The sequence below is a fragment of the Vicia villosa genome, linkage group LG5, assembly GCF_029867415.1.
Source record: "Vicia villosa cultivar HV-30 ecotype Madison, WI linkage group LG5, Vvil1.0, whole genome shotgun sequence".
Classification (NCBI taxonomy): Eukaryota; Viridiplantae; Streptophyta; class Magnoliopsida; order Fabales; family Fabaceae; genus Vicia; species Vicia villosa.
In genome coordinates, this window is record NC_081184.1 from 6,099,297 (window position 1) to 6,112,445 (window position 13,149).

At 35.7% G+C, this 13,149-nt stretch overlaps 1 protein-coding gene across 2 annotated transcripts; it reads left to right on the forward strand.

The window, feature by feature from the left end:
* Nucleotides 1-1,166: 1,166 nt before the first annotated feature.
* Nucleotides 1,167-8,967, forward strand: LOC131601239 (protein SCAR2). Of its 2 annotated transcripts, none has more exons than XM_058873011.1 (9): nucleotides 1,167-1,515; nucleotides 3,225-3,388; nucleotides 3,541-3,664; nucleotides 3,776-3,905; nucleotides 4,014-4,075; nucleotides 4,172-7,874; nucleotides 7,959-8,045; nucleotides 8,137-8,241; nucleotides 8,338-8,967. In XM_058873011.1, exons 1-9 carry the CDS (start codon nucleotides 1,361-1,363, stop codon nucleotides 8,389-8,391), a joined length of 4,584 nt encoding a protein of 1,527 aa, XP_058728994.1. In that variant the 5' UTR covers nucleotides 1,167-1,360; the 3' UTR covers nucleotides 8,392-8,967. The 2 variants fall into 2 exon arrangements, with proteins under 2 accessions (XP_058728994.1, XP_058728995.1); XM_058873012.1 differs by having other exon boundaries at nucleotides 4,017-4,075.
* The last annotated feature ends 4,182 nt before the right edge of the window (nucleotides 8,968-13,149 follow it).

The following is a 13,149-nucleotide window of genomic DNA, read 5'->3' on the forward strand; positions in this document are numbered from 1 at the left end:
CTTTGTTTCTTTCATTTTTCAATCTATCTAATGAAATAATTGCATTGTCCATCATTCTGAATAAAAATTAATATTGTAACACATTCAATTATTGTCCATATCTAATAACTTATAACAGAAAGGAGGGGAATATTTAAAATGAAATGTGTTTGGTTCAATTTTTAGGAGGGGAGAGGAGGGGAGGAGAGGGGAGCAAAATCCCTCCAAATGACACTTTTTGCGTTCCCCCGAATCGGGGGGAATTCAGAGGGGAGGGGAGGGGATCTGAGTTTTAATATTAATTAAATTAATATATTTACTAAAATACCCTCAATTTTATTTTATTATTTTAAAAATATTATTTTCTTTCATGTTCCTACTTTTCTTTTTGTATTTTTTTCTCTATTGCTTCAAAGCCTTCCATCAACTTATTATAATTATTTTTCACCTTCAAATTATTTTTTATTTTTTTAATTTAATAAAAATTATAACTACTATAGTTTTTTGTTTTTTATTATAATTTATTTTATGTATTCAGGAGTTGTTATCAACGCATAGTTTATTTTGTGTCGAGAGTTATAATACGAATCAAGTGCACTCAATTTTTTTAATATTATGCTATAAGTTATGACTTTTTAATCACTCAGTTATACAAATATTATTTCCAAGAAAATATTTATGAAATTTTTACAATTGAATATCATATCACTTATATAAAATTACAAGGATAAAATTGTAAATTATTATTAAAATTCCTCCCCTCCCCTCGTGAACCAAACATATTTTTAAACGAAATCCCTCCCCTCCCCTCGTTTGAACCAAACATATATATAATTACAAAAAAATCCCTCCCCTCCCCTCCCCTTCCCTTCCCTCCATTAAAATCTCTCCCATCCCCTCCCCTCATTTGAACCAAACAGACCCTTAACAAAATTGAGGAGATAAATTTCCCGCTGCTATAATTTATGAGCGCAAAATGACTATTTAGTTTTTATTTTTCAACTTTCAAATATTTTTCTTCCAAGAAAAAAATAAAACAAAATTTACCGATATTACCCTTACTCGAACCCGTGTCTCGCATCCGTCACTCTCCTCACGTCTGTCAGAATGTGACTCTCGCACACACACCGACCACCGTATATTCATTCATTTCATTTCCAAAAAGTAAAATAATAATTAATTCATAAACATAAACAATTAAAATAATAATAACACACTCTCTCTCTCTCTTCTCTCTCTGTACATTTATACTTTTTCTTTCTCTCTCTTCCATGGTGGAACACCGAGGACTCAAACTCGCCGGAAAAACGAAGAAGATCGGAAAATCTATCGCAAAATCTAGCATCTGTGAATAGCTGAATTCGTTCTAGAAGAAAGAAAAATGCCGTTATCGAAGTACCTTATACGGAACGAGTACAGCTTGGCGGATCCCGAGCTGTACCGCGCCGCCGATAAAGATGATCCCGAAGCTCTTCTCGAAGCCGTCGCCATGGCTGGGCTCGTTGGACTGTTGCGCCAGCTCGGCGACCTCGCTGAGTTAGTTTCGTCTCTTCAGTTTGTTCTTTGATTTTATCGATTCTGATTTAGCTTGATTTCGTTTGGTTGAAATTGTGCTGAATTTAGAAAGGGATAATTAAATCTTCGAGGTTTTTTTTTTTTACTTGAGTAAGTTTAATTAGGTGAGATTTTGTGGTTATTGTCAATTGAGCTTAATTTAGTAACTGTTTGGTTGAATTGTGAATTAGTGGGATGTATAGATGCTGAATTTGGTGGATGATTGTCAATTTTGTTATGGTTTGATTATGGATTTTGATTTTTTTTCTTCTTTTTATTAAGTTATTGGATTATGTTTGTGTAGAATTTTGAAGGGATAAAACTAGTTAAATGGAGAAAATGAGTGGTTGTAGTGTGCAGATTGGATTGGTTTGGATGTGGTTGACTGATCATTGACTTGACTTTAAATCATGTAACATCAGAATTCCTAATAGGTTTAGGCCAGTGTTGTTGATGGCGGATGACAGTCCATGGCTGAGAGCCAAAATCCTGCCATACTGGCCGCTTTACGGTGCCGTTATACCGTCATGTATATCCGCCATAGCGGCCATGGCACCGCTATTTGATAGAAGTGGTTTAGGCCATTGGAAAAGTAGGCTGTTGGAAAAGTGTTTTCTGTTTTTGAGTTTTTTCGGAATCAGATAAGGAGATTATGCAATTCGGTGGACCATTATTTATATGATTGGATAATATTACATAATTACATTACATTGGATTATGTGGTTTCTATAATGGGGTGTGTTCGAGGCTATCAAGGCTTAATCATAGGACCTATAGTAGATATAGTAGAAAAGACGATGGTGGAAAATAGACTTAGGTCATTTGGGCATGTAGAGAGAAGACTTATAGATTTTGTGGTAAGGAGAGTAGATCATATGGAGAGAAGTTAAACAACTAGAAGAAGAGGAAGGCCTAAGAAGTTATTAAGAAGGATCTTGAAATTAATGATTTGGATAGAAGCATGGTCCTGTATAGAACATTATGGCGAAAGTTGACTCATGTAGTCGACTCCACTTAGTGGGATAAGACTTGGTTGTTGGTTGTTGGTATCCTCAATAATCACCTGAGCAAACTCTTTGTGGCTTAATCTAGTGAATTCCGTTTAAGTAATTCTGAGCGGAAAATGTATGTATCTTGCCAGAGCTGTGATAGTTTGTTACTAAGAAGTTAGTTCTAATTGTCAGAGTTCCACCAAAGTTGTCCCCTTACATTTTTAGCGTTGACAATTTTAACCCGACCTTGAGTTTTGTCTTTTTAAATTAAACTAATTTTACTGTCATCAGATGCTGTTAAATACTGTTAGCTACCAAGAAGATTTAGTATTTGAAGGCTTGCTCTAGGAGCTACCAAGAAGATTCAGTATTTGAAGGCTTACTCTAGGAGACGTAGGCACCAATTAGGATGCGCTATAGAGTGGTAATAGAATACTTGGTATTTGGGTAAGTGAGGGAGATGGTTAGAGTAGTTACGTACGAGGGCCAGTATATAGATATGATCGTATAGGTGGAAAAAGCATTCTTTAGATATAGTAATAACTGTTTTGCATTTGGAGAAGGGATTTCTCTCTTGGAAGAGATTAATAATTGTTTCTTCTCTGGTTCTCTTCTTTCCTACTTTTCTTTCTCTAAACCTTTTTCTTAATTTTGGAGGGTTTATCAAATTCCTTGCATTTATCTTCTCTTTTTGGTTAGGTTTGCTGCTGAGATTTTCCATGATTTACATGAAGAAGTAATGGCTACTGCTTCAAGAGGCCACAGTCTTACAGCTCGTGTTAAACAGCTTGAGGCTGAAGTTCCTTCACTTGAAAAGGCCTTTTTCTCTCAAACTCACCATTCATCATTTTTTACTAATGGAGGTTAGATTACTCATGCTTAGTTATACTGTCTGTTATTGGTGCTTGCTATCATGATTTGAATACTGTTTATCTTGTAAAATGATGGTATTTTGGTTTAAGTTGGTATAATGGTGACTTTTCTAACTTAAACATTCTTTCTTATTGCAATGAAGGGATTGATTGGCATTCCAATCTTCAGTCTGAACAAAACCTTGTTACTGGCGGAAACCTACCTAGATTGATAATGGATTCCTATGAAGAATGCCGCGGTCCCCCAAGACTGTTCCTTCTGGACAAGTATGCTGGTCTTATTTATCAGATATATGATTTCAATATAAATAAAACATTATTATTCTGTGATAGATGTTTGAAAATTTTCTTTTTGGCTTTTGCCTGCCTTATTTAAAGGTTTGACGTGGCTGGGGCTGGGGCATGTCTGAAGCGGTATACTGATCCATCATTCTTTAAAATGGAGTCAACTTCTTCTGTAAGAGCAACTGTACAAGTACACAGGGAAAGAAGAATTCGTAAAGTCAAGGTACAATTTTTTTTATTCTCCTATTCTAGGGTTGCAATAAAGAACTCTATGCAATGGAAAATTGTATATTTTTGCAAATTTAATTATATAATTATGTTTCATTTCCAGCAGAAGAAAGGAGCACGGCTAAGAGACGGTGAAGCTCCTAATGCTGTACCAACACATTCAAAGTAAGTTCCAATCATTTTGTTGTGGTACATTGGTATTCAACTGGTTAGGTTTTTAAATTATTGATTGGTGTCTCAAATTTATTTCCATCTTTGCAGATTACATCAGCTGCTTCTCGAGGAACGTATTGAGAATGGTTATAGTAATCCAGCGCGCCTAGTGAAGTTGAAGAAAAGACAATTGAATGGACCTGCAGTTGAAGCGAAATCTGGGAAAAGTTACATGGAGAAATTTCTAGAAACTCCCTCGCCTGATCCGAAAATGATTTATGAAACTTCAATCTTTCCACTGCCTGTGACACCGGCACCAGACGATTCTAGCGAAACAGGGATTAAAATTCTTGAAATCAGTAGCATTAAAAAGTCAGTTGGAGATGAAAACTCTTGTTCACCCCCTTATGAGCAGGAATTTGAACTTAACCAGTTTCCTGAAGAGGTTGGTGAGGCAAATGGAGATCTTGTGATGGTGAAAGAACAAATCTCAGTGGGTGTAAGAGATGGAATGTCTTTTAATGATGTCAAGGTGTCTGATGAAACAGAACTGGCAATCATTGAACATAAGAAAATAGAAGGCATCTTAGAAAGGTACAACTCTGATGATGTGACCAGTGAGGTTGACAACTACATGGATGCTTTAACTACCATGGAGTCAGAATTGGAAACAGACGATGAGTATAAACCTAAGAAAAGCTTCTTGAATATTAAAAAGGCAACAGATATCAATAATAAAGAACGTCAACTACAAGCTCGATTGTCAGATTCTCAATCATTTGGAGGCTCTTCAACATCTGATGACATTAGCTCATTCAAACAAGAGACAAATGAGGAAGATATTGAAGTGAAAGCTCGGTTATCAGATTCTCACTCAACTGGAACCTCCTCGACATCAGACAATAATAGCTCATTCAGAGGAGATAAAGACGAGCATGTGGAACTGCAAGCTCACTTTTCAGATTCTCAATCAACTGGAAAATCCTCTACGTCAAATGTAAATAGTTCTTCCCTGAAAGATAAATCTCATTTCCTTCACTCTGATTCATTGAGCACAGTGGGTGAAAATATACAATCAGAACCTATTTTATTCTCAACTACTAAATATCATGAAGTAGAGATTGAAGGCATGCCATCCAACCAGCTTCCAGAAATTGTTGAGTTTCAAAATACAGATAATAGTAAGTTTGTCATGCGTGATGATACCCATGTTCATGAAGTAGGGGTTTCTGACTCTCGGCTAACGAATTCTGAGCCGTTGACTTCAGTAAAGATGTTGTGTTCTGATCTTGAACCTATCAAACCAGTGACGCTACCTGCAGTGACTCAGTCAGATGAAAGCGTTTCTGACAATGTTGAGCTTAATATAAAATTAGGCAATGGTGCAGACAGATCAGGTCTTGTTGAATCTGTTGCTTCCAAACCTTCTTCTCCCTCCCTTATAAAAGATGATACGTGCACTGTGTACTCTTCTGATAAAATTTCATCGGACAACTTGGTTGATGATTCCCTTTGTAATGATTCACAAGAAGGTTCCCTTTGTCCATCCATCAAAGAATTAGACTTGAATTTAGGTGATGAAATAAATGGATTCAGCAGCAGTGTTGATCCAATTGAAGGTGATGGTCATATTGAAAATCCTTCTTATAATCAAGTGATGGTAAATGGTGCGATCACTGAAATTGTTGAGTCAAAAGATCAACCCATTCCTTCTGTTGTTAGTGCTGAAAATGATGCGGGTATCATTACTTGTCCAGCTTCAAGTATGATTTGTTCTCCTTCAAGAAGCCTTCCGAATCCGCAAGAACTAGTCCACGCTTCTTCAGACTCTTATCCAATGGAATCTAATGAAGTGGAATTGACTCAAATTTCAACGGACTCAAATACAGATACGAGCGATAGTCAATTGGCACCACTGTCAGATCCAAATGAGAAAGAGACAGAAGACCATGAGGTAGTTGCTAGAGAATCTTTGACAGCACTAGAGGGACAGAAGGCTGCGGGTCACCCAGAACTTGTTTCTTCAGATGTACAGATGAACCTTAACAAATCGGTGCCTTGTGCTCTTCCAGATTTGGAAAATAATACTGAAAAGTCACCTACTAGGCGTGTTTTTCAGGATGATGCAAAAATGGTGCCTGGATTTTCTAGGTTTGAACCCCGGCAGTCAGAATCTACTAGTTATGGCCAGAACAATCTTATACAGAATGACAGAAATAGTTTTTCATCTACACCTGATGACAAGTTGGAGTCTGAAACTTATTTTGAGCCACACTTACAATCTCAACTTGATGAACAGGATGGAGAGTTTCCGCTCAAATATGAGGAAAACTTTGCCTCTGAGAAATCTCAATCTCAGCAGATGCATATAAATCAATTGAAGCAAGAAGACACTCATGCTACTTCTGAATCTGTCTCAGAAACCCCTGCGGATGAATCACCATCATATTATTCTTCACCACAGTCATCTGGCCTAGAAACTAACCATACACAATATGTCACAGATCCATTGAAGCCCGTTCTCCCTCACCTCTTTCCTAAGGAAACTGAAAACAAACTTAATGAGATGCCACCCATGCCTCCTCTTCCTCCTATGCAATGGAGAATGGGCAAGGTTCCATATGCTTCCGGAGATTCACATAGAGAGGAGTTAGAAGTGCATCCGGCTTCAGGTCAACGAATGCAGCCAGTTATGCCCGATACCAAGTCTCAATTTGGTTTTACATCTTCTGATGGAGATACCATATTTCATCAGAATCCATTTATGCCAATCATGGCTTTGGAAAGTGATAAGCTCCGACATTCTTCTGCCGTAGGTGTCTCAGGTCATCCAGTGGCTTTACCTTTTCAATTTCCTATTGTGGTTAATGAAGCAAATGGTCAGTATAATTACCTAGTGCTGGACAGAAACCAAATTCAGAACCCCTTATTAACTCTGCCCATGGTACCTACGACCATGCATCCGCCACTTGGTTACATTGTTGCTTCTGATGGAGAAATGGTACATACTTCAAATCCTTATGCACCAATACTACCTGCTGCATATACTGCAACTGGACATGATTCCACATCTCCACAAGTGGAACCATTTCAACATCCAACTCAAGTAATGACAGAGACTAGCGCAGAGGATAAAACACTTGAGCAGCCTATGCATAATGTAGTGTGTAGGGACGGGCCTTCAAACAGTCGTGTTATTGCTTCCGATGGAGAAATGGTACATAATTCAAACCCATTCCTTCCAGAACTTCCTGTCGAAGGTGCTAACTCAGGACATGATTCCATCTCTCCTATAGAAAAAGTGAGTGAATCTCCTAGTCAATTAATGGCAGAGACTAGTTCAGATGATACAACACCTCCGAAGCCTATGAGTGATGTTATACCTATGGACAGTCACATTGTCATTTCTGAAGAAAAAATGGTACAAAACTTTAACCCAGGCCCTCCTGTAATATCAGCCGATTCTGCTGTTTCTGAAGATGATTCCATCTCTCCGCACGAAAAACTAACTCAACCTCCAAGTCAGTTACTGAGGGAGACTAGTTTGGAAGTTAAAACACCTAATCATTCTATAAGGAATGTAGAAGGGGAACAGGAACGATTGGGTATTTCACTCACCTTGCCACCAAACATGGAAAGTGTAGAGCAAAATCAAAGTTTCCAGCCCTTTGAGGGGGAAATGTCGTCCTGGGGTTCATCTACTCAAACATCAGATTTTGAGAATGAAAGAACAAATGTAAAACCAAAGCATAAGATTCCTCGTCCTCGGAATCCTCTAATTGATGCTGTTGCTGCTCACGACAAAAGCAAGGTGAGTCAGTTTCTCCTTTTATGACTCAAATCACTTTTTGAGGTCTTAATTCTTGAATAACACTTTGCCTTTGAACCACTGCAGCTTAGGAGGGCTACTGAACGGGTTATGCCTCAAATAGCACCAAACGTAGATGAAAGAGATTCATGGTTAGAACAGATAAGAACAAAGGTCTGAACTTGCAACTTGTTTCTTTAAACTGATTTTACCCTTTTTTATTTTCAAAGAAATCTTGTATTTAAAATTACTTTTTGGCTCTCAGTCCTTCAACTTGAAACCTGCTGTGGCTAAACGACCTAGCATTCAAGGTCCAAAAACAAATATGAAGCTTGCTGCCATCTTGGAGAAAGCTAATTCAATTCGCCAGGTTTCTCCCCCTTTCTGTCTAGTTTATTGTTAATTACCACTCTAGATTGCTATATCCTTTTTCTTCAGGGTCAACTAACCTTGATTATTTAAATAGGCTTTGGCTGGAAGTGATGAAGATGATGATGACGATAGTTGGAGCGATTCTTAAATATACTCTGGAAAGTGTTCTCAGCTGGTGGATATTTTGATGCCGTCTTTGAACCAGGTCTAAAAAGTCATTCTCCCATGAGTAGGAAATCTCCATGAAGTCATTCTAGCTCTTATATGACTCCAAATATATACCCTCCTCTTGATTCTCTTCACATATTTATGCATGAAAACTGGTCCTAGCATGCAAATTAGCATCAACGCGGATCCGTTTTCAGAGGTGAATTCACTTCACTCGAGAAAGACAAAAGTCTCAGCGTGCAAGCGCTGTACTAGTCCAGATCAATCCATCAACAAATACCCCCATGTATACCCTTCATATAAGCTTGTGTATAGTTAGATGTATTTGTCATGAATATCCAATTTTGAAACTCTGTAGTATAGGGTTTCGTGATGATTGACCCACTTGTTGTAGTCCATCAATGTCCAGTGTAGCAAAATCATTTTTAGTGTGCAGTTTCTAGCATTACCTTTGTTCATTTATACGCTCTTTTTATGAATATTGTTGTCATGTTTGAACAAGAATATTGGAATCATGGCAGTGGTAAATAAAGGGGATAAAGATGTCAAATGCCTACTTCTGTTGTTGAATGCATAATATATTAGATTAATCCTAATGACAAGTTACTTTTTCATAACAAGTCCTTGCTGATAATCTAGTGTTGTATACTCTGGTTTACTTCAAAATCTTCAAAATTATAGTGTTCATATATACTCCTACTCATTTTTAACCAAAGAAGATAAACAGTGTTTGAAACTTTGAATGGTCCATGGCCCACCCTTATCATTTTGTTATTTATCAAACTTTAAAAGTGAGTTTTATTAATCATCTGCAGCACATACGTGAATATAATCTGAATCATCCTTTTGTAGAGACGGATTAATCATTGTTAAACGACGATATTTCTGTATTTATTAATATCGTTAAACAAAAATGAAAAACTGCATACTTAGGGCTCGTTTGAAAGGCTTTTTAAAAACTCTATTTTAGTTTTTGAAAATTTAAAAACTAAAAACTTGTTTGAATATAATATTTTACAAATGTGTTTTTAAAAACTCTTCACAATTTTTCAGTTTTTAAAAGCAAAAAACTGAAATGGCTAAATTGTGTTTTAATTTTTACTTTTCAGTTTTTAAAAACTAAAAACAAAAACTATTTCAAACAGACCCTTATAATATGGTAATCAAAACATAGCAAAAACTGCCTTAAAAACTTCTGGATTGACTAACTTTCAATTCCCAACTTTAGGTGACTTAAGCAATTTTTGGAGAGAGAACTGAGAAAGAGAAGAAAAAAAGGGAAATATGATGGGAGAGAGGATTCTTAGAAAGGGATTGAGAGGAAGGTAGAGGGCAGTTTCCTCGAAAAAGAGAATTCCAACCCAAAAACTTAATAGAGAGTGTGTTCACTATTCTTAATCATTTATTTATCTTCATATATTAAAGTTCTTGATCGAACTTGTAATAAATTTCTTAAATATCTGAAGGTCTTATTAGTGATCACATTATCATTTTCTAAAATAATATCTTAATCTTTAATATTAAAATACAGGGATTGGCAGTCTGGCACCACTAACTAGTTCAATAGTTAATATGAATAACATCTCCCCGAGTAGATATTATGATCACTCTGCTTTAAAATGCAAGCATAATCTATTGTTTAATGACTCAATCGATAGCAAAAATTAACTTTATTATCTAAGATTATTGGTTTTAAAACTTCGCCTTCATGTTGATGGTAAGGTCTTTTTTTGGGTAGAATATGGTAGGGTCTTTTTTTTTGGGTAGCTACATTTCTTTTATGACGTTTTGTGCATGAAAAATGATAGAACTAGTAACATCCTTAAAATAAAAAAGGTATGGTTATTTAAGTTAAAAATATGTAAAAATGAAGATATAATTTTAGGGGTGACAAAATGGGTCTAACTCGTTGGACATGTCCGTTTTGCCCGCACTTTAGTGCAGGGTGGACCAAGATTTTAGTCACTCACTCTTTAATGTGCCCGCCCTGCCCCGTCCCGTTTTTTATGTGGGCACAGACATTAACATACATTTTTGTATTTTTAAGCATAAAAAATATAGTGTTCACGGGCTTAGCTTGTCCCACCCTTGCTTTTTTTTGGAACGGGGCAAGGTTTTAGGGCCGCACCCTTAACTATGTCCGTCCCGCCATATTTTTTTACGGGTTTTTACGGTGCAGGCCTAAATGGGGCGGCCATGCCTGTTTGCCATCCCTATATAATTTTCCTATAATTAAAATTATACGTAGACAAACACACAAAGAGTTGCGCTGTTATTTTTGTGGATGGCAAAACAAATTCTTTTAAAAATTATATTTATTAGGTGACACAACATTGCTATGCACGAGTCTTTGCACTCTCTATAAAAGATTTACGGCTTCTAATGTTACAAAATCAAAAGTGTCAAAGATATGTTGACCAATTTACTTGAAGCGACTTTGAGAACTGTCCGACCAACAGTAAAACTTTCAGTCCTCACTCCCACCAGTGAGAAAACTTCAATCAAGTCTACATATGCATATTTTCCTCTTACCTAGGGATGAGAATAGGTCAAGCCGGTCTAGAGTGGCCTATAATCTAGGCCAAACTTGTTTAATAAAAAAATTAGACTTAGACTTTTTTAAAAGCCTATTTAATTAAGAGAAAATACCCTTTTTCGTCCTTTAACTTTGCCTCGGGGTCCATTATGGTCCCTTAACTTTTAAAAAATTCAAATCAATCCCTTAAGTCTTAAAAACGGAGCACGTAGGTCCTTTCCGTCCAAATGTCAATAACGGCGTTAACTTTTGCTGATGTGGCAGGTGACATGTAAAATTCAATTTTTGTGACCGATATAGTGACAGAAAATCAGACACTAATTCAGAATTTTTAGGTTTTAATATATTCTTCATCTTCAAAATACCCCTAATCTCATAAACCAAAATCTGCAACAAAAAACATATACAATCAAAGTTCATCATTACACAAATCAAGTCACGTAACAAATAACCAAAATAATTTAATCAAATCAAAGAACAGATAAGTCTACCCTATGAAAAAGGCTAACATAGCATTTTATCAATTTCAAACTAAAAAAAAGTTACAATCATCTCAATTGAAGAAGATTACCATCAGTATCATTTTACTCATCAATAGGAAAATCCAACCACGTCTCAGGATGCTTAGCAATATTCAAGAACTGAAACAACTCAAACAATATCAATTAAAATAAAAGAATAACATTAAAGGAATTGGGGATTATGGTTTTAAATCCAACCACGCCGCCACTGCAGAACACATCCCCTATCTCAATCCCTCTCACCTCTCACCTCTCAATCCCAAATCTTTCTGATAATCTCCCTCACAGATCCAAGCTCGCGCATCCTCCCCAAACGCAAATTCAACTTACCGTTCACTTGAGTTATTATGGATCTGTTGAACAGATGAGGATGATTATGGTTGAAGAATTGTTGTTGGGTTGAAGGTTGATGATGTTGGAGGTGCGATGCATTGGCTGCGAGATCTTCTGCAAAAGATTAAAGATATGAAGCTTATGGTGATCCTTGGTGATGATTCGGTTCATATGTGGTTTTGGAATTGTGATTTATGGAATGAAAGTTATGGTGAAAAAGAGATGATTGAGATGAACAAGATAATTGTGATTTTTGGGTTTGAGTAATTTTTTTCCGTTATTTCTGGGTTTGAGATGAAGAAGATAATTGTGATTTCTGGGTTTGAGTAATTTTTGTTGTTATTTTGAAATAAATATAATGTTTTATCCATATCAGCACCACATGTATGCCAACTGGATCCTAATTTTGACTTTGACTAACAGTTCTAACGGAAAGGACTAACGTGCTCCGTTTTTAAGACTTAAGGGATTGATTTGAACTTTTTAAAAGTTAAGGAACCATAATGGACCCCGATGCAAAGTTAAAGGACGGAAAAGGGTATTTTCCCTTTAATTAAATAGGTCAGACTTAGGCTGTTAAAAAAGCTTATGGAATCTTATAAACCGGTATATGGGGACGACTCAAGTGAGAACACTTGGTTATTGTGTGAAATGAGAACAATGAATCACATCCATTAAATTAAATTTTGATTTGTTGATTTTAATGAACTGAATTGGTTCATCTTTCTATGTTGATTTAAAATATATATTAAGTATCATAGAAAAAGAAACCAATCTAGTCCATTAAAATCAACCAATCAAAATTTAACGTTCGTGATTCATTGTTCTCATTTCTCATAATAACTAAATGTTCTCACTTGAGTCGTCCCCTATATATATATATATATATATATATATATATATATATATATATATATATATATATATATATATATATATATATATATATATATATATATATATATATATATATATATATATATATATATGGCTTATCATATGAAAATGTCTTCTTTATATGAGAATGTGAGAATGAATCTGAACCATTGAATTTTAAAATAAATGGTGGAGATTATGTGTGAATCTTTTTTTATCTCTCTTCAATCTTTTATATTAATGATGGAGGAGAGAGAAAAAAATATTCACACATAATCTCTACCATTTATTTTAAAATCGAATGGTTCAGATTCATTCTCACATTCTCATATAAAAAATGCATTCTCAATAAAAGAAAAAGGCTAAATAGAATGGCCTATATATGCATATGTATTAGAAAAATGCTAAATAGGTCGACCTATATTTGCATATATAGGCCGACCTATAAGAATTTTTTAAGTAATATGAATTA

Coding starts and splice junctions, on each gene's coding strand:
- LOC131601239 (XM_058873011.1), top strand. CDS start 1,361: ATGCCGTTATCGAAGTACCTTATACGGAACGAGTACAGCTTGGCGGAT. Junction 3,665..3,775: donor AGACTGTTCCTTCTGGACAA/GTATGCTGGTCT, acceptor CCTTATTTAAAG/GTTTGACGTGGCTGGGGCTG. Junction 7,875..7,958: donor CTGCTCACGACAAAAGCAAG/GTGAGTCAGTTT, acceptor GAACCACTGCAG/CTTAGGAGGGCTACTGAACG.